Source organism: Salvelinus alpinus, chromosome 13 (genome assembly GCF_045679555.1).
Source record: "Salvelinus alpinus chromosome 13, SLU_Salpinus.1, whole genome shotgun sequence".
NCBI lineage: Eukaryota > Metazoa > Chordata > Actinopteri > Salmoniformes > Salmonidae > Salvelinus > Salvelinus alpinus.
In genome coordinates this window covers 39,217,899-39,243,296 of record NC_092098.1, presented here as the reverse complement: position 1 = coordinate 39,243,296, position 25,398 = coordinate 39,217,899, and the positions used below count along the sequence as shown (strand labels likewise).

General features: G+C 41.6%; 1 protein-coding gene across 1 annotated transcript in view; it reads left to right on the top strand.

The window, feature by feature from the left end:
* Nucleotides 1-25,187, top strand: part of LOC139536733 (rab effector Noc2-like) — a 72,655-nt gene extending 47,468 nt beyond the window's left edge. Inside the window, exons 6-10 of the mRNA XM_071337330.1 lie at nucleotides 988-1,159; nucleotides 13,049-13,153; nucleotides 13,422-13,589; nucleotides 24,739-24,752; nucleotides 25,092-25,187. Coding sequence (XP_071193431.1) covers nucleotides 988-1,159; nucleotides 13,049-13,153; nucleotides 13,422-13,589; nucleotides 24,739-24,752; nucleotides 25,092-25,187 — 555 coding nt within the window. The remainder of the gene's footprint in view (nucleotides 1-987; nucleotides 1,160-13,048; nucleotides 13,154-13,421; nucleotides 13,590-24,738; nucleotides 24,753-25,091) is intronic.
* The last annotated feature ends 211 nt before the right edge of the window (nucleotides 25,188-25,398 follow it).

Sequence of the window (25,398 nt, the reverse complement as noted above, 5' to 3'; positions counted from 1 at the left end):
ACTAATACTATTTTATTTTATTTGAAATAGAAGTACAGGGTTCAAAGAAATACAGTTGAACCCTTATTTACTAGAAAACAGTTCTCTAACCTTTCATTTGAGTTCCATGGTCATCCAAGAATTTGAATTAATGTGGAGCTTGAACAGTACCTGTCATTCATCACCATTGGCCATGGTTACCATGCAATTGCATCATTTATTTCAGAAACTGACTTGATAGTTTGAGTAAAAAATGATATTCTTGATTACTGACTATAGGTTATGAGGAAAAAAGGCATTTGTTTTCAAATCAGTACAGTGTACTTGAGTTGTACATACATTTCCCCCAAAGTGGAAGCCGGAATGAGAACATCATTTTTGGAATGCCTACTTATTCTTGCTGATTTTCAGGGGGTTTCGGGGAGCTTACTTGCTGATGCAAATGTGAAAATGTTGCCTTCCTGATCAAATGTGATAATGCAGTAGGCCGGCAGAGATGAGGAAAGTGTTTCCGGCTGGGAGGTGGCACTTGCCAACTCTGGAGCAGCTGCTATCGGCCCTGACATTTTAGTGCCTGCTGTCCATTAGTGGCACATGGCTTGCCCACAGCACTGAACGGTGGTGAGCCTAGCGCCCACCACCAGTTTGTTAGCATGCTTATGTCAGGAGACTGTCAGTGCTTCTACAGACAGAACTGTTGTGGCCTATGGGACCTCAGACATTGCTTTTAGACCAATCTGTGTTTTTGAAATTATAGTTATTTTCCTTTTGGGTATGCATGGAAAGGCTGTCATTTTTTTATGTTTAATATACTGTATGCAAATTGCACATGTTCAATGTTTGTTCTGATGTGAGGTTGTGCCTAGCAATTTGTAAACCAGGGCCACGTTCAGGTTTCCAGGAAACTGGAGAAAACTTATGAAAACTGAAAAAGTACTACTTGAACTAGTAGGAACTCATACATTTGTCCTCAAAACTGACGACAACCCTTCTGTATGTGTTATCCAGGTGTGGAAGCGCTCTGGAGCCTGGTTCTACAAGTTCATGCCCAAGTACGTGTACCCTGGGAAGGAGGGGCCGAGTGGTGCTCCTCTGGGACTGCGAGGAGCCAATGGAGGAGGGCAGAAGATGGCCAGGAGTTCCACTGTCAGCCGCACATACACATGGGCACACAGCAAAGGTCAGTCAGTCACTCCCCATGTCCACTGTAATGCAGTTATTCCTTATTTGGAATAGTTTAAAATGGGTACATTTGGGGTCCTGTTACGGCTTCTTTTGAGACATGTTTGAACTGAAAAAAAACATCAGTTCTTTATAAGACAGAAATTCATCATGATTTCAGTTTGTTCTTCTAAAGTTACAAAACAGTGACATAGAGATGACCTTAGATTTTAGAATACTTTTTAAGTCCATGTTTGATTAGGATGAAGCTCCACTGGGCGTGTCCGAAAACTCATACTATTAGTAAGCTTTTTGGAAAAAGAAAAGAGTATAATAGTATGTGAAATTGTTACAAATTAGTACATTAAATGCCAGGATGTCATATTTATTTACGTTTTTCATTTAGCATGAATTCGCTGCACACTATTGAGGAAAATAGTAGTATTTTCCTACACACGTGATTGACAAAAGCTGATAATTGGATAAAGGGGATGGGCTGTGCTTTAATTAATGAATGGTGTGGAACAACCAAATTGCACTTAAGATAACACCTTCTTTGCATGGATTAGCTTAGTATGTTGTTTTGTTGCTTACATACATTTTTACTGAATAGTATGTTCTAAATAGTGTGTAGTATGGTTAGTACATAGTATACACTGAGTGTACAAAACAGTGTTCTTTCCATGACACACTGACGAGCTGAATCCAGCTGAAAGCTATGATCCCTTATTGATGTCATTTGTTAAATCCACTTCAATCAGTGTCGATAAAGTAGAGGAGACAGTTTAAAGAATGATTTTTAAGCCTTGAAACAATTGAGACATGGATTGTGTGTGTGCCATTCGTATGTTCCAGACGCACCAGTTTGAGTGTGTCAAGAACTGCAATGCTGCTGGGTTTCCCGTGCGTATCAAGAATGGTTCACCACCCAATGGACATCCAGTCAACTCCTCATTTTGTTGTTTTACTCTCACAGTTTTAGAGAAGCAAGGTTAAGAAATGTTTGTTCTGATGTGTGGGCTGCTTCAGATCCAATATCTTCTCCCTACAAGGGAAGGTGAATCCAGATCTTTGTTGCCATTTATCTTCAGTTGTCAAATTTGATAACATGACAATGGTAACAGGGAGATGCATCATCGTCACTGTCTATTGTCGCTGTGGAGCTACAGTATAACACATTCTATATATTATCTGCAGTTGTGCTTTGGATGCACCTTACAATCACTATAGCATTTTGATTAAAAGGTGGACACTGTTACTCTCACAGCTTTATAACCAACAAGGTCAAAAGTATCATCGCCTTAGAATGCAAGTCTCCCTTTCTAAAGGCCTTATCTATTTTCTCTATGGAGTTTCTCAGGGCCAAGCTCCTCATCTCTGATGTTGAATGGCTAGCTGGGGCCCTCTGAGCTCCATTATGCCACATATTTGCTATGAGTCACCTGGGGAATGAACAAACAGCCTTTGATGCAAGGCCACAGATGTGTTTCTGACCGTCCTCCTAAGCTATTCTAAAAGTATTTGTTGCTGCATTTTCCTCAATAGATATGTGAGCATCTCCTCTGTTTATTCTCTATCACAAGGCCTGCTTTCTGACATTGAATTCATGTTCTCAAACCTTTGCATACATGTATGTTAATTGGCCCCAAATTGAAAGTGAGGTGACGCCCCTCAGACCACCTCTTAAACTGCATCATATTTATGACCGCATCTTGAAAGAGAAAGAAACCCCACTGCATTATTGCCAGGACTGGTCCATTAATAAAGATCAAATTGATGTCAAATACTACCTGAAATATCGAGCAGCTGGTTGAAATTTGCTTAACCCTTTTAAAAAGAGCGAGCACAAAAGAACGATTTATGCTAAATAAATTGGGTGTAACACGGATAAAAACCCAACGATCTGTTATTCTTGATTCAATTAAGTAGTTCAGTGTGTGTTGTGCATGTGTGCTGCATAGCACACTCACTGAACCTTGTGTGTTTGTGCATATCCTGTATAGTTCAATACACATGAACTGTGTGTGTGTGTGCGTGTGCATGTGTGTCTTTTTATGTATACGGTAGGTCACTACACATCTGCCTGTCAGGGTGTAGACCTGTGGGATTTTTAAGGGGATTTCTATAAAGTCTCCCTTCATGGGGCTGAGGAAAAAAAATGTTTTAAAGCTACTTTCCTACTATTCTACACATTTTACCATTTTAAAGATAGTTCCCTGCAATTTTACACATTTTGCCATAGCTTATGCTGTGTTATTATGCTATCTGAATGACTCAAACATTATAACAAAATCATTGAGGGCCCCATGCCAAGACATTTTGGGAATTTTAGATTCTCTGACTGTCTAGTTTTTTTTATTGTTGTTTGTTAGTTCTGAATGATGATCTTATTTAAACATACAGTATCTATAGTTCTGTTATCTTTTCAACATACTTTATATATGTTTTTTGTTGTTTTAAGTTTACACTGCCAACATTTTACCATCATGAAAATGTTAATCATATCTTTTTAAAATATATTTCTTGGAGTGGCGGCAACGATTTAGCACCAGCGGCTTGCCACTGCTAAATGAATATAGGGGAAACACTGAAATATAATCATTACAATATGAATCATACACCAAGTACATTCATATTTGAGACTGTATTAACATACTGTCTACTGTTATTTCACTTTACAGACAAACTAGGTTCCCAAACAGTCATCTTTTCATCAGCACTTCAGAAGACACTACACACATTACATAGCATTACACATTTCACATTACATCATATAGCATGAGCTATGGGCTTATCACATTTGGGCCCGCTTCACATGTGCTTTCCAATAGTCCAGGCGGAGTCATGGTCATCCATTGTGGTCCCAGCGAAAAGCATGGGTGGGATCAGATGGTTCCGGCTGTGACCTGTGTGCACCGTGGCCGCCGCCTCGGTGCAGGTGAGTGGATACAGAGCTGCAGGGGAGGGCTCACCGCGAAACTATCTGGACACAGACTCCAGAAGGTGTAAAAGCTGATCTGAGTATAATTTTTAGGAGCTAAGGAAGCACGCAACGTGACACCACACTGCGTCAGTGGAAAGTACAAGGGGACTCTGCAGGGTTGTAGTACTGTAAGTGCGACATTTTTGTATCGCAAAATAATTGTGCAAAGAGCAACAACAAAAAAAACTATTTTATTTATTACAAAAAACACAAGGAAGGGGTAACATTAAAGTATTAGAACATGAAGGACAAACAATACAACATCAAGAGCAAAAAATTACTATAAACCTCATTCTGGCAGCATGATTTGATTTGAGTGATTGGAGTGACGCATCTTACTCTTATGAACTATAAAGTCACAAATAAGATTTTTGAACCACATGGATTTTTTGGGTTGGGATTGATGGGCTTTTGTGATTCAGTCTTCCCACATCCATAGTAGTGATTTCCATGCATTTACCTGTATAGGCTACTTATCTAGTGCATCTATAACACAGAAATGGAATTCGTAACCAATTCCCACCTTGTTTTGTGAGCGGGCATGCACTGATATCGCTCCCTACCTCTCTTCCTAGTCATGAAGGGCTCTCATCAGGGAAGTGTGAGATTGAGCAATGAGAGCACTGGTCTGGCCTCAGTCCTATTTCCAGCTTCAGGTGGAGCCTTGTGGCTGTTGCACAGCATGGAGAGACACTGGGCTCTAAAGATAGGGAGATGATTCACTGTCTAATGACTGGCTCGGCTCATTAAAATATCCACCAGTTTAGAACACTTAGAATACAGAGGATTCTGAGTTTGGAGGACGGGTTTGTTTTACTTAAGATGCTTTGTGTGGGTGGGTGGATGCTTCAACCATTTTTTTGTTTGTTTGTGAGTCGTGTGCGTGTTCATGTATTAATCAACCTTTTTTTTTACGAGGCACGAAACCAGTCATTTTACTAACCACAACCATGTCCAAATAGCATCTTGCTTATTATTCATTGACCTGTGTTGTTTTGACTCGGCCATAGATAAAGCTATTGTGCTTGACCTCGCCCCACCTATCTAGATGAATGGTTTGAGTCCCAAATGGCACCCTCTTCCCTATATAGTGCACTTTATAGGAAATAGAGTGCCATTTGAGATGCAGCCTTATTGTCTGGGGCTACATTTCGGTTGGCTCCGACTATCAGCTCTTCCTCCATGGTGAAATGCCCCAAGATCATTTGAATTAATTTCCCTGGGTTAATCAGAGATCATTTATGTAAATTACCAAAATGGGTTTCATTAGTGTGCCTGAAATTCTGTATTTGGCTGTGCTAACCGAGTAAAGATCATAATACCCCGCTATTGATGAGTTTATAGAAGGCAATGGGTGGTTATTTTAGGATGGAGGGACGTGGGATTGACATGGAGGGAGAGGGAGGGTTGCTCTGTCTCTGGACAATATCTTTTGGATCTCCATTCAGTCATTCAGTTGAAATGGGAAATGCCCTCTGTTCTCTGTTGAGGGGGATTTACCACCACAAACCGATGCTGGCACTAAGGTTGCACTCAACGAGCTGTATAGGACCATAAGCAAACAAGAAAATACAAATGCACATCCAGAGCCGGCGTTCCTAGTGTCTGGTGATTTATTTTTACCAGCATGTCACCTGTGCAACTAAAAGCAAAAAAAACACTTCATCACCTTTACTCCACACACAGAAACTCATACAAATCTCTCCCTCGCCCTCCATTCGGCAAATCTGACCAAATCAAACTATCCTTCTGCTTACAAGCAAAATCTCAAACAGGAAGTACCAGTGACGCGCTCAATATGGAAGTGGTCCGATGAAGCAGATGCTAAGCTACAGGACTGTTTCACTAGCACAGACTGGAATATGTTCTGGGATTCATCCGATAACATTGAGGAGTTTACCACATCAGTCAGCGGCTTCATTAATAAGTGCATCGACAACGTCAACCACGTCGTGACCGTACGTACATATCCCAACTGAACTAAAGGCTAGAGCTGCTGCTTTCAAGGAGCGGGGCACTAATCCAGACGCTTATAATAAATCCCGTTATGACCTCCAATTAGCCATCAAACTGTCAATACAGGGCTAAAATATTGGCCCCCAAAAAATGTGTTGTCTGGTAAAAAATCTGAGTGGCTGGTAGATAAAAAAAAAAAAATCTACCTGCCACTGTGGCCGGTTGACCAACAAGTTAGTTTCAGGCCCGGAACAGGACCCTGAACAGCTTCTACCCCCAGGCCATAAGACTGCTAAATAGTTAGTCCGGGTAGCTATTGGTGAACTATTTAACTATCTACATTGACCCTTTTTGCAACTCTTTTGACTCATCACATAGCCACTGCTATGTCACTTTAGGGATAAAGTGCCTAATCACCCTACTTATATGTAAATATCTACCTCAATTTCCTCGTTCCCCTGCACATTGACTCGGTACTGGTACCCCGTGTATATAGCCAAGTTATCGTTACTCATTGTGTCAGTATTTCACTGTTAGTCTACTTCTGTTGTTTACGAAGCATGTGACAAATACATTTAGATTTGATCTTGATTCAGGTCTTTTTAATCAAGTGGACCTGTCCCACATCCATTCTCCTTTTACCATACTGCTGTTCTGTTTTAAGGCTATCGGTAACAGTGATTTTGAATTACAAAACTGTTCAATCTCCTTGGCTTTGTCTATAGCTTTAATAGTAAGTAAGGTCAATGGCTTTGTATATCATTGCTCAGAAGAATTCTATAACCCTGCCACTGCATGTCATCATGACCATCAATTAAATGTGCTTTCATTGACTTGGGTGACAATCTCCCCATTCCCACTGACAGGATGAATCTCTCGTACTAAGTGATGTGCCTGAATACTAAATGCTCCATTTGGCAACTAAAAAGGGAGGCATTTCAATCTGTAATTCAGGATAAACACTGCATAAATTCACACTGTGTGTTTTCCTACTCCGACACCCATTTAAACATCACGCTTTGAAGATGATGATAAATATTGAAAAACGCCAATGAACATTCCTTGCCCGTGAGTTGTGCTTAAAACGAGCTGTTCAGAGGTATGAGTCATATTCGAAGTGGACAAGATCAATTGAAATTAGAGATCTCACTCTTGCTCTCCCTCTCTCTTTGGAGACCCCATGTTTCTGCATAAGTGGTAGAGATAGCCAGCCTGCCGGTGATGCTACCAATCATTCAACAGGGCCTTCCAAATTGGCTCACAGAGACAGGGAGCAATAAGAAAACTTGACAGAACAACCACGCTTTTAACGCAGACGCCATCTGTGGCGTAGGCTCGAGACGGTGACTCAAAAAAAAATATTTGGCCAAATGTCTTCCGAGGTAGATTTTATTTTTATGATGGAGAGGGTAACACCGCTTTCCTAGTCAGACCTCAACATGACCCATGCGCTTTATTGTGTTTGTTCAAATGAAGCGCTAAAATGGCTGCCGTGTGCATTCCCACAGTACTGCAGGTGCAATACACATACTGTACTACTGGATGAAGACTTACCACTATACCATATAGTGTCATTAGATCTTATGAAATATGCCTCAGTTTGTCATCACTGTCATGGCAAATAACTGCATGTCAGTGTAAAGGTCTTGAAAGCATTCTTTCAAAAGAATGGCCAGCAACGTGCCAGATTTGTTGTAATGCTGACAAATTATGTTGAAGTACATCACATATAACAACACATTTCACTGCACCTCTCCGGTGTGTGTGACAATACATATTTTTATTTTTATTTTTTATACTAGCATACAACACATAGTGCTGGAGGTCAAGTTAGTTAGGAGGCATTTCAATCTGTAATTCAGGATAGTTGTTAGTTAGAGCGACATGTTAAATCTTGACCTCTATCTAAGAAGTCTGTCATTTGTATTTGGCGCCATCTACTCCATCAAGCAAATGTATTTATAAAACCCTTCTTACATCAGCTAATGTCACAAAGTGCTGTACAGAAACCCAGTCTAAAACCCCAAACAATGCAGGTGTAGAAGCACGGTGGTTAGGAAAAACTCCCTAGAACCAGGCTATGAGGGGTGGCCAGTCCTCTTTTGACTGTCTCGGGTGGAGATTATAACAGAACATGAACACCTCAGTCATGAACACCTCAGTCATGCCTCACTCACATTCTTGCCCTTCGCCGTGTGACTGAGTCACACAAACACATTGTACTCACTGAGACCACTGACTGCATTACCCAACCACACTAGCTATGACCTTTATTAGATTTTTTAACCTTTATTTAACTAGACAAGTCAGTTAAGAACAAATTCTTATTTTCAATGACGGCCTACGAACAGTGTGTTAACTGCCTTGTTCAGAGGCAGAACGACAGATTTTTACCTTGTCAGCTCGGGGATTTGATCTTGCAACCTTTCGGTTACTAGTCCAACGCTCTAACCACTAGGCTACCTGCCGCCCCACATCTGAATCGGGAACTCAAATAATTGAAACCAGAGCATCTCCTCTGAGGAAGCCATTACTCTTCATTTAGTTAGTTTGCCACCACTGTTGATTGATTGTTTAATGAGATGGGAGGAACATTATGCCAACAGCAACAAGCATGTAGAGGACGAGCAAAACGCCACTGGTTTCCCTTTTTTCGTTGTATTTTTTTAAGGAGACTGGAATTCCACTCGTATTTTTCAGATTTTATAAGGATAGATAGTTGTGTGGGTAGGGGGGTGTAGGTTGAATGAGCCATATAGGTAAGAGCAGTGAGATTTGTTTGCATGCTAACCTGTACTCAATATGTGCTGCAGGCAGCATTACCCACTAGACCAGCCAGAGGCTCTCCTTATTTCCTTTTATTGCTGTGCAGCTCTGTGTTTATAGGTGAATGATGTTTACCTCTGCACCCCAGATGTTTGTTGGCACAATAAGGGTGGAGAGAAGTACAGAGTCAATCACTTGGCAGCTCCTCTGGATGTAGTTTTGGAGTTGAGTGCCTTGCTCAAGGGCACAATGGAAGGAAATTGCACATATGCTGCACATTACGATGGTATCCTCATAAAATTGCTGTCGAGCAGCAAGATGTACTGGAAATAAAAACCTAAATATAAATCTTCCTATAAAATGGCTGAAATATGCCTTTTAGATCTGGCTGTCTGTAATCCTCTAGAACACTAGAAAACTTGGATTCAAAAGGTCCTTGAGGCCTAGGCTGTATAAAGTGGTGTCATGTTTTGCATAGCACAATCTGAAGTTGAGAACTTTACATTTTCCACTCCAAAAGTAACTTTTTTCCCCACTCATTGCTCAATCTTTTTCCGCGCAGTCGTTTTGGTTTGGGGAGAGCTGAAAAGCCAAACGCGCACTCATATTCTCCTCTATTGCTGCCTGCCTGCGGGGCTGACAGAGTTTGGGCTGGTGCGGGAGGGAATCGCTGTGAGTCAGCAATGACATAGAAGTCGCTGCTCCCTTGGCCGTATTCATTAGGCCAGATTGAAGAGCCGGGTGGTATTTCACAGGGAGCATGAGAATGGATTGAGTGAGGGTGTATGTGTGTGTGTACAGTAGGTGCATGCGTATGACAGCGTGGGTTTGTGGCTGCACCTGTGTATATGCAAGTCAATATGAATGTGTGAATGTGTGTGTATAAATGAATGAGACTGTTTATTTGGAGAGAAAGCGAGAGAGAGAAGGGGTGGTGTATAGCACACACTCAGTCCTTGCACTGCCAGCCTTCCTGCCTGATTGAAACCACGGCAGATGGGCTGCGAAAAATTGGAAGGCAGACCCGCACCGGTCTTCCCGTATTTTTTTTTTTCTCTCTCTCTCGCCTTTATAAAAAATAATAATTTGCAGCCTGGCCTCAGGCCACTGATCGGGGCCAGTGTGTGGTGATGCAATGGCGAGGGCCAGAGCGGCGCAGACTTGGTTAGGTGCCCTCACACCCCTGCCTAACTCCTAAATTGCCCCAGTACACCCCGAAGCGCAGGGGATTATGCAACTTGCTCTCTGAAGCCATCGGTCTACGTTTGAATCAGATTCAGTTTCTCTCTGGCTGCCATGTGTCGTTTACGATACTGCAGCTAGCATGATGTGGTTGTTTAAACCAGTATGAACTAGACCAATAGAAGTTCCCAGCAGAGCGAGAGCTTGTCTCTGTGCTATGATAATGGTTTATGATTATATTTGCATGATAACTGGAACCCCCTCTTCAGGTCATACAGAGGCACCTGCAGTTGGATAACTAGGGTTGGGCATTATACCATATTTTAAGATATACCGGTATTGATGCACGGACCGGTTTGGGATTTTACTTTACCTTCTTTAACGGTATTTGAATGTTTGGTTTGTTAAATGTGATACGCCATGTGTAAAGTACATTTTTATAGTTTGCTACTTGAGTCATCTCTCTCCGCTCTCTCTCTCTCTCCATGCTGCTTTCCACACAGACCTAGCCACGCCCCCTGTCACTCAAGGAGTGCATTTGTTGTTCCTCAACCACAAGACACTTGCCTTCAGTCTGCCTGGTCAATGCAGCACATGCAACAATGTTGATGGCAACGATGCTGTTTTAACTTTTCTTCTTAATATAAATCCACTGGCGTTATATAATTACACTATTAGTTTGTTTCTTACATCTGCAAACAGCTAGTTTGTCTTTTCTTAGCAAGTCTTGGCCTAAATCTTGTTAGCCACTAATGCTAATCCTAATCGCTTGCTAGCCAATAAATGTACTGAGTCAGAGCAAATGTAAATTGGCTATACAGCATGATAATGCCAGTGATGGTGTAGACCTAAATTGGCATGTTGTTTATGCAACAGTGTCTTCTAAATCAAAGAGGAATACGCAAAGCAAGCTTATGTTAGCTACATGAAGTAGCTAGGAGAGAACATTTAATGTAGCCAAAGATTATAGGGTCCTCTAGGAAACACTTCTCAACACTTTGGTTCCTATCCTGTCACAATAACACCTCCCTGGTATTTTCATTCGTTGTCAAGTCAAACAACACTGTATTCAAAGTGCCCACTATTATATTCTAACTATAGAACTAGAATAATCATTATATCATTATATATTTTTGGGTGGTTGACGTTAAATTGAACAGTATAAAGCAATAAGAATGGCGAAAGACCTGTTGAAATCACTTAGAATGTATGTGTTGCCACCCTAGGGTCATGCACTACTCATAAAGCAAATTTAGAACTTTTATAATTCAAAAACATAAAATACCGTCATACTGTCATTTTTTTATACCGTGATATAATATTTTGCCCATATCGCCCAGCCCTATGAATAACGCCCATAACTTCTTAATTAACACGTTAATGCCATTATGGAGTGTCATGACGTTGGGTTGGGGGTAGGTTTACGACAGTCATGAATACCTCTTTCCCCCTTTTTCTCTCTCCCCACTATAACTGATGTGACATAAGGAAACCCTGGGTTAACATAGAGATTCTGGGTAACATCAGAAGGTGGGGGGAAATGAACTATATTCTGGTAATCTGACCCACTGAACATATGCGGTGGTACTTAAGGTATATTATGTCAGTTCGGTTGCCCTCTGACACATTCTCATCAATGATAGAATGACATAAACTCTACTGTAGAAAGTTTAAACGTCAGAGGTATCGGATTCACATGGAATTGTTGTTTAATTGAAATGTTTGAATATGACATTATTTGTGAAGAGGTGAAATGTAATTTTAGCTTCCAAATGAGAGATCTGTGCTTTCATAAGTTTTCCTCTGCTCACAGTGGCCCGCCAATGTGAAGAGGCATGGGTTATAAACTTTTCAGACACACCCCTCTCCCTCCACTATATAAATCCATTGACAAAAATGTAACTTCCTGTTCCGGGTACATTTTGGGATGACGATCCGATGTCAGAATGGTTCAGACAATAACTACAGAACTAGGCCAACATCAGCATGGACTTTGATTGTGAATGGTATGAACTTTGAACTCGTGTTCACTACAGAAGTGATATCTCCTAGCCGTTGAGTTGGCAACAGCTGCTACAAACGCAGGTTAGGAAGGACAGTCCGAGTATCCCGTCTTCCACACACAACGTTACTACACGTCTCCCGTGACTACCAGAGACATTCACCAAAGGACAGAGGACTCGGGTTGTCGATACGGCCTTCCATCTACCACCAACCTACTGAAGCGCAGCTCAGAGTAAATATGTATTGCATTTTCCTTGTCAAATGGGCGGTAATTTAGAATGCATAAGATACTATATTTACGACAGCACAGCTCGCCTATGTTCGAATCTCCCGCTCTTTCACTAAGACTCAGCCCCATTCCCTTTGTGTAACAAGCTGTCATAGCTATTCCGCCCGCTAGGGACGTTTTTCTGTATGACGTAATTTGTGATCAAGTGATGATTTAATTGTGTATGTGTGTTTCTGTGTGATTAGTTAGGTATTTAGTAAATAAATAATTAAACCCAATTTTGTATTGCTGATTCAACTTGTTAGCCAGGATTCTTGCAGATAATCAAGGACTTACAACTTTCAGATGAGACTGAATATAATGACGATTAATGTGACTGTTATGCATGTAAAATATTCCTAAATCTTTAAGAGTTTATTCGAAAGATAACAGCTCTATAAATATTCTTTCGTGGTGTCCCTCTCTAGTTAATTAATATTTACATGATTAGTTCAATCAGGTAATATTAATTACGGAGAAATTATTTTATAGAATAGCATGTCATAGCAATCAATCTCGCATAGTCAAAGACACGACAGGAGTGACACTGGGCTGTCCCTTTTTAACTTTTTTTTTCCATTTACACATGGTCTATATTGTAGGAGAATCACCTAGTCACTTCGTCAAGAGGTTCAGATCTCTTGATGTAAGAGCTAAGGTGTTGTGTTGTTTTTATGTGATACCTACTGGTCTTGTTATAATCCCCTATTGACGTGCCCTCTTGTCTTGTCTCTTCTGTGTGTCTGCAGTGGTGTCTAGTGGCAGCGACAGTGAGTCGGACCATGGTGAGGGAAGCGTGAAGAGCAAGGTGTCCAACCAGGGTCTCCCTGAGGGCAAGCAGCGTACTGACTCAGGTACATCCCTCTGTATACCTTCTCTCTGTAATTTCAACAGCCTGACCCTGGCATGCATATGACACCCCAAATATACACATTTGAGTAATACAATCTTTGATTTAGAGATTGTATGGCGATAAGACAGTTGTACTTAGAGTGTAAGCCATTGATCAGCTTTATTCTTGAACAATCAATATCAATCACAATGAACAGCAAAACTATTGAACAATAGGAAATCTTCCAGACTGTGCCTTTTAACCTCTTGGCCCTGTGTGTTTGTCCACAGTGTTCAGTGGGGGGCAGATTGGGACACCCACAGGGCTGGGTTGGGGTCCACAGGGCAGCCTGCTGTCAGAAAGCCGCTCCGGCCTAGCCAGCGAGCCCCCCCACAGCACCACCCCCCCAGCAGCCCCCCCTGAGGACTACGACACAGACCACAGCTTCCCCTCCCCCAGTGAGTACACCCAGAACTCAACATTATCTATGTGGCTCCAATGGCTCAGTCGGTTAGACAGAGCATGGTGCTGGCAACGTCAGGGTTGTGGAATATGTATTGCATTGGCCATATAGGTGTGACTTTCAATGTGGCCTTGGATAAAAGTCCCATATTATATCACTACATCCATAGTATCCATACCCAGAGTGGGTTCTAATCCATCAAACCACTCCCTTCCCCCTGTTCTTGTTGACTACTTTCAACGGACCTGACAGGACCAGATAGATTTAAGCAATATGGGAATGCTGTGTGGATCCACATCACCTTATATTAGGCAAGGTGTTGTTTACACTGCACTGCTTTCACATCTCATAGGCCTAATCAATAAGGGCAGAGGTGAGAGAGTGAATCAACCCCTGTGTGTTGCCTAACCCTACACACTAGGCCAGTATCTAACAAGTCTAGCCTGTTGCAATGCATTGCAAATTAAGAGCTCTGACCGCTTTGGCTGCCATGTCAAGCCGGCCTAGATTGACTCTGTGTAGAGGACTCTTGAGGGGATGTGAGCTCAGAGCAACAGGTGTTGGTGCCAAAAACGGATGCCAAGAAGGGCACCTGTTTGCGCTCTCCCTTCCATGTTGCGTTCCCAACAATAATGTCTCTAAATTCGGAAGCAATATGTGCTATGTGCACACCCACCGACCTGAAGAAACCTGAACACGAGTGCTTACAGAACTGAACACCCCTTAGCCCTCTGACAAATGTAACATGTAAATACTGAGCAAAGCTCCTGTTCTCCACCCCAGGAAGGAAACCCTGTCCTCGGGTGTTCCAGCCCCGACAAGACCCCCTGTCTCTCTCGGTTTCTGCCAGTGGGTGCGGTGTAATGCCACTATGGGGTCCCCCACCGCTACCCCTACCCTCCACAGCCAGAACGCCCGCTGGCACAACTCAAGCCCAATTAGGCCTCATTTGCACAGCGATGGTGTCTCGCCAATTCGTGGCTCCCGCTTTTCTTTAAAGATAACTCTTTCATGTGCTCACTTGACACATTTGTTGAAAGCGTTGACTTTCCCGACTGTGACCATGCAGAACGTGGAGCCTTAATTTAATTGGGGACTTTAATTTGTATTTTATACTTCTCTTGGCCTCCATGCATCCCTACAAAGAAAGACATTTACCACATTTCATACCCTCTTTAATCTGCCCTTTTCCTGTATACTTTTATATCATTAAACTTAAGCGGTACTGTATCACCAACGCCAGCTACCGCCGTCCAGTGCCGTAAACGTGTCGGCTAACTTTGCAGGATAATGACTTCATTTGACATCAGGGTCCTGTGTCGCTCAGTTGGTAGAGCATGGCGCGTGCAACACCGGGGTTGTAGGTTCGATTCCCACAGGGGACCAGTAAGAGTGTCTGCTTAATGACAAAACATTTGCATCTATGTGTACTCCGTTAGCCAACTAGCAAAATGACTCCCTCTGCACCACTAAATGGAAAAGGACCCAGAAATCCATCTCTGCCCAATAGTTGGGGATAGACTGCATGGATAATGGTCCACGGAGTCTTTCTTTTTAGTTTCTACTTCTCCCCCTAATACCCCACCGCTGTAATTGATTGAAAATACGGATGTAATTTATTTACAAATGTGGACATCAAGGATAGCCCGGGCTGTGTTGGATGCGCCACTGCATGGATTACCTCCAGGGAATCCGGAGAATGGATTTCTATTTATACGGCGTTGATTTATGTGGCCTGCGAGCGGCGGGCCGTCATTAATCAGAACATAATGGGCTTTAGCCCTATGCAAGGCGCTGGGACTCCCCTGCTCACTCATTTGTTTTCACTCAACATCGTCCTGTTTCAAGCCACTTATGGATTAGTCAGAGCAATTACTCATTCCCACTATTTCTTCATTTGAATCTTATTCATTCGTCTTTCTTTATAAGGTAGCAGAACCGTTTCATGTGTGTGCATGTTCAATCGAGCTTGAATAACAACCATTTTTGAAGTGTGTTATTATAGTAGAGTTTTGTCTCCATATTTCCCATTAGATCTTGGTTTTAGCATTGATTTGTGATTTTATTTCCTTCTATTTGAGACACTAGCAACCTTTCAATCCAGTCTATTTGACTCCCTTTTAGACACAACCTGTATGTTGAAGCTATTCACCATGATATATAGCTCTAGACTGGAGTAGCTTTTAATGACGATGACATTTAGCAGACATTGTGTACTTTACTAGGTATATTTACTGGAATCCAAAGCACTGAAGGTGCAAAAAGAGCTATATGAAAAGTATTTTTTTCTATATGGCACTCTTTTTTACGAATTTATTTCTACCTCCGATCATTGTAGATGATGCAACCAAGGCCAGACTACTGTTCTCGCAAGAATGAATGATGGACATCATAAGATGCTAAGTAAAAAAGGAAGAATGTCATCATATCACCCCATGCAACCATTTCTTAATTCAATCTGTTTTTTTTGTAGTTTTTTTTCACTCTACCCAATGTGAAATCACGCTAGTTGGCTTTGTGTGCGTTCCTTCAATGAAGCCTTGAGCCCACGCACAACCTGGGTCTTTATGTTCACATCGCTTTGTTTTGATGTAGTCTTTCAAGCGCCTTTTTCTCTGTCATTACCAAGGTAGCCGTGTGCAGCTGTGTGCCAGCTCAACTGGAAATTGAAGCGAGAGACGTAAAATACCCAATAAGGCTCTTACAGTAGTGTCTGTAAGTCTTTCATTGATTTCCCTGATAGCAGGAGGGAATATTGCTTGTTGTCGGTCTCTGTGAATAACCCTCCCACTTCCCCATGCACCTCTGTCTTATACTTCCAACCATTCTCCACTCCTCCTCCTCTCTCTCCCTCACTTAATTTATCTAATCTACCTTGACATTTCTGAAGTTTGCTGCTATTCTTTTTCCCTCCTTTCTTTTTCTTTTCTCTTTACGCTGAGGTTGTATAATTGCACTTCATCATTGTGCACTCTTTCGGGAATCATTCCTCACTCTCTGATGCAGAAAACCTGCCACAGTGTTTCAGCAAAGGTTTTCTGAATGAAAAATGACAGGAGGGAGTCAGCACTGAAGAGGAATCGTTTACAAACGCACAGCTGCCAGTTCCTGTGTATGCTCGCCATTTTAACACAACGTACATGTATGTTGACAGTCTCCCATTTTCCTTAAGAGCTACCCTAACATTACCTGCAGTTAACCTGATTAGAATAGGAAATGTGCATATTCCATGTGCCGCTCCGTCTTGATTTAATGAAATGCTGTTTAGTGATCGCGTCTTCCTCGAATGCGCTTACTCAATTAGACAATGCCATACACAGGCTTGATGAAGTGGCATTTTTTCTTCCTGTCAGTTAGCACGGATTGAGCCCATCTAATGAGAACCTGGGACTCTGATATAGAAACCTGCCGTAGCATTGAAGTCTGCAAGAGATTCAAGAGGCTCCAATATGTGATAAATCTCTTATGTGAAATTGGTAGCATTTGCAGAGCTCAGTACAGTATGTACCAGGACCCTACTTAACACACTATCAGCACTAACTGTTCTTGTACGGCCAAATGAACTGGAGTACACAAGTCCATTTTACTCTCTTCTTGTCATTAATTACAGTTAATTACACAAAGCCACACAGGAAATCATTGACGTAAATACAATCAAGTTACCGGCTGTGATGCAGAGCCGCTGGCTGATTGAGAACATCATCTTTGTTTTTCTTCATACTACTCATACTTCCTCAAAACCTGTTTGCTAGTACTCTGCCATTTTATAGGCTACTGTATTTGGGTTACATTATTGTTCTCATTTTCTATTGGTTGAATTCAACTGAAGCAAAATGGTGTCATTCTGCATGCGATATGCTGTAGACTGGGTCAGAGGTTACACACCCCTTATGTAAGCGCTCTATATGAGATTGGTCAATCGCAGGCAGTTTGTTTGGGTCTTGTAGTTGAAGGTTATTGGAGAGATTGGCATTTCAACACCCTTTTAAGGATCCTTCTGTCCTCTGCGTAAGATGAGTCATCCACCCTCACCTTTTCCCTCGGCCAGCAACAGTTTCATCTGAAGAGCATCACTAGTCTGACTGATACCGTTCTTCACAACATAACAAAAAGACGTGTAATTAACACCCTCTATTCCTGGCCATTGGTATCAACAACAACTGAACATTAATATGACACTCAGCTTGTGTCCCAAATAGCACCCTGTTCCCTACATAGAGCACTACTTTTGACCCGATCAAAAGTAGTGCACTATATACGCAGCCTCAGTCACCGATGAAAGCAATGATCAACCTGCAATATACGATGTCATTACCTCACTTACATCACAAGTTTGATATAATTGATTTAACATTTCCAAATGTGCGTCTGCGGAACGTAGCCTCCCCCTACAAAATATCCGATAATGACTCTGATCTGTCAGTTACACTGTTGCGAAATGCTAACATGACACCTCTTTCAGGAATACAAAACACCTCCTCTGCCAAGGATGGGGACAGATGCAACGACTGCCATTTTCTAATAAGGGTTGGGGAAGGAGGGGGTGGGTGATGGCGCGGTGGAGGGAGGGTGGGGGGGTGGGGGCAGTCATTTGGCAAACATAATTAATAACACTCCAGTCTCCTCTGATTAGCTCCAGACAAGGCCTGAATACGAAATGAGGACTGGATATAGAGAGTCTGCTGGAGATTTTCCCAGGGACCGATGATGTGTTACTCCGACCTAATGATTATTCTAGGAGGCATTATGAAAACAGTGAAAGCCTATTGTAGTTTCAGCTTAACATTGGATAAGCATATAGGCCTATTGGGATGTATTTACAATGTTGCTTGATTTGCTTCATACTGTACCATCTCTACCGTTGAGAAACAACAAAAAGATGCCTTTCACCCACTTCTCATGTAAAAATATTTGGAATTCATACAATTGTTGTAATACACAGTCGAGTCGATGAAGTAATCTGTAGACATTAAAATTTGCCAGTATGGGTTTCCATTCAAAATGTGTCTTAGGAAATTAATAATTATCTTCCCACTAAGGGAGACAGTCAGACTGCAGTGCTGTGTTCAGGCATTCTCCACGGAAGTTCACAGTGTCAAGCAATTCCTTCTACTTTGACAGGCAGTCATGATTGGATGCGGTGAAATAACTTTACAGAAAAACTTGAGGGACAGGGAGGTTGACGGGAAAACACACTTGGTGTCTCTTGACATTTTGGTCCAGTACTGATGTGGTTCTCTCACTAACCTGTCCAGTAACTGGCTGTATTAAAGTTGTTGATAAAACAGCTGTAGTAGAGCTATGTGGTGTGCATTTTGCAATGGGCTCTTAATTTAATCGTACAGCGGTGAGTTGCAGAAATTGTGTGGATTTAAAAACATCCTTGACCCAAATTGTAATTGTTACTTGAGCTCTGCATATTCGTAAGCCAAGTAATCTGCACTTTATTATTGATTGTAGTTTACCTTACCTTATGGTGAGGCATTGTCTCGCACGAGCATCTCTCAACAGAAACACAAGCCTAATAGAGTGCTGAGGAGGAGGAGGAGCTCCGCGGACCCTTCGTTTCCAGAAGTGATTTAGCAGTTTATTGTAGCCATTTGTGCTCTGTAGTGTTACTAGTTTTCTCGTGTCAATTAACTCGTGACATTCCTGGATTACTCATTATATGTTTAAAGTCTAATTTAGTCAACAGCCTTAACCTTTTTAAAGGTTACATACAGTTGAAGTTGAAAGTTTACATACACTTAGGTTTGAGTCATTAAAACTTGTTTTTCAACCACTCCACAAATTTCTTGTTAACAAACTATAGTTTTGGCAAGTCGGTTAGGACATCTACTTTGTGCATGACACAAGTCATTTCTCCAACAATTGTTTATAGACAGATTATTTCACTTATAATTCGCTGTATCACAATTCCAGTGGGCCAGAAGTTTACATACACAAAGTTGACTGTGCCTTTAAACAGCTTGGAAAATTCCAGAAAATTATGTCATGGCTTTAGAAGCTTCTGATAGGCTAATTGACATAATTTGAGTCAATTGGAGGTGTACCTGTGGATGTATTTCAAGGCCTACCTTCAAACTCAGTGCCTCTTTGCTTGACATCATGGGAAAATCAAAAGAAATAAGCCAAGACCTCAGAAAAAAATGTAGACGACCACAAGTCTGGGTCATCCTTGGGAGCAATTTCCAAATGCCCAAAGGTACCACATTCATCTGTACAAACAGTAGTACACAAGTATAAACATCATGGGACCACGTAGCCATCATACCGCTCAGGAAGGAGACGCGTTCTGTCTCCTAGATATGAACGTACTTTGGTGCGAAAAATGCATATCAATCCCAGAACAACAGCAAAGGACCTTGTGAAGATGCTGGAGGAAACACAGTAAAACGAGTCCTATATCGACATAACCTGAAAGAAGCCTCAGCAAGGAAGAAGCCACTGCTCCAAAACCGCCATAAAAAACCCAGACATGGGGACAAAGATCATACTTTTTTGGAGAAATGGCCTCTGGTCTGATGGAACAAAAATAGAACTTTTTGGCCATAATGACCATCGTAATGTTTGGAGGAAAAAGGGGGAGGCAACCGTGAAGCACGGGGGTGGCAGCATCATGTTGTGGGGGTGCTTTGCTGCAGGAGGGACTGATGCACTTCACAAAATAGATGGCATCATGAGGTAGGAAAATTATGTCGATATACTGAAGCAACATCTCAAGACATCAGTCAGGAAGTTAAAATTTGTTCGCAAATCTTCCAAATGGACAATGACCCCAAGCATACTTCCAAAGTTGTTGCAAAATGGCTTAAGGACAACAAAGTCAATGTATTGGAGTGGCCATCACAAAGCCCTGACCTTAATTCTATAGAACATTTGTGGGCAGAACTGAAAAACCGTGTGCGAGCAAGGAGGCCTACAAACCTGACTCAGTTACACCAGCTCTGTCAGGAGGAATGGGCCAAAATTCACCCAACTTATTGTGGAAGGTTACCCAAAACGTTTGACCCAAGTTAAACAATTTAAAGGCAATGCTACCAAATACTATTTGAGTGTATGTAAACTTCTGACCCAGTGGGGATGTGATGAAATAAATAATTCTCTCTACTATTATTCTGACATTTCACATTCTTAAAATAAAGTGGTGATCCTAACTGAACTAAGACAGGAAATGTTTACTAGGATTAAATGTTAGGAATTGTGAAAAACTGAGTTTTTAAATGTATTTGGCTAAAGTGTATGTAAACTTCCGACTTCAACTGTATCTGCCTATGCTGGCAAAATCACTACATATCCCATTGAGCCAAAAAACTTCCAGCTAACCATACGCAAATGACGCTGGTCGATCCCAAAACTGAATTTGGATCCGTTAAAATTAATTTTAAGTAGCAATGATATCCTTCGCCACTGTTGTCTTACGACACGATAGATAGCTCGAACCAGTCAGGAATATTCAACAAAACAATAACTAATTTTACATTTTCTTTCCAGCAAATTTCTTGGTTACATGATTGTATAACTAGCAAACGAGTTTTGAAGTTGAGGGTGCAGTATTTATAAAGTTTGAAAACTAGCATAGTTCAGCTAGCCAGCTAGTTTAGCCAGTGAAAACAAGCTTTGGATAGGATATAGCTGGGCAGACATGCGTACTAGGCTAATTCGGGACACAGATTGTAGTTTTTATGCCGTGATATCAGGAGCTGACGGTGCAAAGTTTGATTAAACAATTCAGACACTGAAACAAATACATCAGATTACAAATATTTAAGGAGAGCAAATCGATATACAATCCCGAATTCAGTTGTAACTGTCAATAGTAAAACAAAGTTTAAAACGATATTTGAGTTTTTACATTAATCCAGAAAATGTATGGTGAAGTCGCTTCCGGACACAGTAGACTCCTCCTCCTCACCACTCTATTGAGCTGCACAAACAGTGGTAGTGATTCACACTCTAGTTATTCATTTAACTGAGGGAAACTGTACTAGCTATAGCCAAAGGTGCGCAATGTAAGTAGCCAGTTTAGCTAAACGTGGCTCTCCTAATGATCTGGATGGATGAAAAGCTAACAGGAGACAGGGGTGTTTAACCCTTTGGCCCGCAGCTCTTTATGTGGCGCTCGTCAGCCACGCTGATGCACCGATGGAGGAGACTCTCTCTCCCACACGCAGCCCTATTATCTCCCCAGGAGGCTGCAGTAATTGTGTCGGTGTCAGTTAAAGGTATTGGTATGCGAAACGTACCAGTGCCGGTTTATTCAGTGGTCCGATAGCTCTTTTTTTATGGGCAGTAGATCTTACCGATAGTCAAACAGGTTCCTAAGGCGTCTTTATTTAAGCCTGTATGAAATGTTATCTGGGCTTCCAGCAAGGAATTTATTAATCACTAAAGGGTCCACTGTTATAGCTGTTCTTTAAAAAAATAAAAATTAAAGGGATGCTGGAACAAAAGGTGTATGCAGTTATCACACAGTAGTTTGATACTTTGTATATTCCCATTTGAAATTGGTAAATGACTGAGTGAGGTGAATGCCACAATTGGATTTGATTGATTCGTAAATTACTTTTTAATTGTATTAAATATCCTAATTTCATTAATGATCTTTCAGTTACACCTCAACTGCGCCACAGCGACTGGCTATTCATTGCTATCTATGTCCGGAGGCGTCTTTCAGAAAAATTGTCTCAACACAAAAGAAAATGGCCAGTCAAAATCCCAAGTGATGGTCTCCGCTGAGATGAATGGAATGCTTTCCCTCTTCAACCCTGTTGTCGACCTTTATCACCAAGGCCAACCTTAATGTCTGGTTCACCTGCTGTTTCCCCAAGGCTGGACATAAAGATCGTATGCACTGCATCTCCCGACACACACCTCACTACAACATAGTAAGAAGCTACGGCGGGCCCATTCTGTGTGGAAAACCTTGCCGTGTGCCATGCAGACAGGCTCTTGGCTTGGAACGCTACACTTTTTTTGTTCAATGGGGCCAATGACTTACCTAAGAAGTTGGGTCATTCCACGAATAGAGTACATTTTGCATCCCTTTGATGTTGTAAGTAGAAATTGTGCACCAATATTACATTGTAATAGCCTGTTATATTAAATGTGCCCTTCAATATAGACCACATGAGCATTCAATGTATCCGAATAAAGACTTGCTAAAGTGCCAAAAATCTGCATTTGTAATAATCAACATTCCGATTTTAACCCACTTAACCCCAAAATGTCTAAGTGTTTACCATCATTGTAAAGCCCTAGTTATGTTCTTGCTTTGACTGTCATTTCTGAAGATGATTATATATTTAATGTAATTATTGATACATTTAAGTCTCTCCCTCATTTTCAGGTTAAGTGAACAGAACTTTTGTTTGATTATGGGAAAACTATTCCTTTTTTAAATAATTTTTCTAAACAAACATTGAACATATAAGCAATAGTAAAGTCAGTGTAAAAGCAGTTGGGCTGCTGATACTCTTTTGGGCTATTTTTTGGTGGAAAACTGAGATCTTCAAGCATGACACGTCAAGCCTGTTTTTTTACCAAGTTAGAATACCCTAAATGTATGTACTCTATTTGTGGAACGACCCATATATAATGTTCAATGGTGATGCTCTTACCTCTGTACTGTGCGTCCTCTGCATTCTCAATATTTATCTTCTTATCCAACAAACCAAACCTCTTTGGCACTGGCCAGAGACCACAAAGCTCTTGTGTTCGTTTCAATAGCTGTTCAGTGATAATTGTGAAGTTTACTTTTTAAACATACTGAATCTTTATGGTATTCTGACACTTTATTGAGACCATATGGAAATCAGAAGGGGATACAGGAGAAACAGTGGGAAGGGTGGACACGGATTGAACCTGGTCTCCGGTAGGGGGATTTGTATACATGACATGTGCCGGGAATGTTAGCACTCAACCACGGCTTTGCTTAAGTTGTCCTGTTTAAAGGAAGATAAATAACGGCTTATCTGCCTTGATCTATTATCTACTCATGCATAAGGTACCATTGCAGTAGTCTTTACACTCTTATTTGCTCATTCGGTGGTTCCCTCAGATCAGTTCCCTATCCATTTGGATAGTTTTGATGTGATATCAATTCTTCTATGGTTTCTGAGCATGTGCGGTATCACTATGGTGGGGTTATGGGCTACCTGGTTGCCTGGAGACAGACAGCAGGCTCTTCCTTCCTGGAGCCGTGTTCCAGCAGATCCCCTTTAATGAAAATAACTGTGTGACACAAACAGCAGCATTAATTTAATTGTGGACTGTGCCAGTTCTCCCTCAATGGTCGGTAATTGTATTAGCATGGAGGGGTGGTGGATTACTCTTAAAATATAGAAATAAACTACAGTAGGAGGTGGTGAGGGGTAGATATGATGCTGTACTGCTCCTGGAATCTAAGGTGCAGTCAAGCATATGACCAGCTCCCTGTACAGAAGCAGTGATGTTATGGATCAACTCTTCAAAGGGATAATTTTAACAAGAATTCAGTTTGATTTGAACCCCTATTCCACAATTATTGTTATATTTTAAGCTTTACTCAGTCTACTGAAATGGCCATCTGTATTTTTCCAAAGAACTGTTTTATTGATGGCCACCTTCTCGCGACAAGAATGCCTCGATTGTCCATTAACAGAATGCTGTTTGAATAGCTTGTTTGTCCTCCACATTTACTATTAAGCACCTGAAATTGATTGTACCATGTAGGTCATTTGTGCTTTCCCTATTGTTCCTATGCACTGTGGAGAAAAAATGAACTGAATTTCATGTGGCTTTCCAACAGCTATTAGTTCTATTGGACGAGAGGATGTGAGGGCTCTGTTGTTCTGAACTGCGTTCTGATGAGTCATTTTGGTAATTATGAACTGAGAGGGGAAGCAGACAGGCACTCCATGGTGCCAGAGTCGGCCTGGTGGGACTGCGGGGTCGCGTGTGTCTGTGTGCCCGCCGCGCTGCGTTACACTGATTGACAGTGATGACCACCTGCCGGCCTTAGCACAGCAGGCACCCTTCATATGCCCCCTCCACAGTGGTGGGGACACGTCCTCACCACAGAGCCAACCCCAAACTCTGACCCCTACTAGGAAGTAGGAGATGCAGTTGGATAAGCTGTGTGGTTCTCCACCTCTAACCCACAGCTCAGAGTCTGGAGGTATGGGTTTAATCATACCACTGTGAGCTCATGCCATGATTTCAAAAAATTCCTGATAGACAACCTGTTAACAGGAATGGATTGACAATGCTAAAATTGTATTGATCATGATTGAAACACCAAGTTACAGTTTATGTAGAATTGCTTATTCTTGAGGGAAAGCCCTCGATAATGACTTCTTTCCTAGTCTTAGTTCTACTTTGATATGAGGTGTGTCTTTTTGTGTTGTAGCACAGGAGTATGGACACTGCTACAATCCACAAATATACTTAACTCAAGGCTTCCAGTTTTTTGGAAACTCTTGTTCAATGGCCTGATTTTCCAGTGTTGTTTTTCTAGTGGTCTCACCATTCTTTGAAGATCCTGAGTCTTGGAGAGCACACAGCAAACCGGGGAATCCCGGGGAAAATGGAGCAGGCTTTCAGGGGCCGCTAAACCACAGTGACAACCTTTTAAAAATATTAAAGCATTACACAGCTATTAAAACCTGCCTAATAGACACATTGCAAGAGGCACACACAGACACGCATGCAGACACATCTCTTGCATCTCTCCTGTTGCTCTTGGAGCACAAAGTGTGTGCAAAAAGTGTTTTTATACTGTTTTCATACTTCTGTTTTCTTCTCCCTACTATTTCCCACAAAAT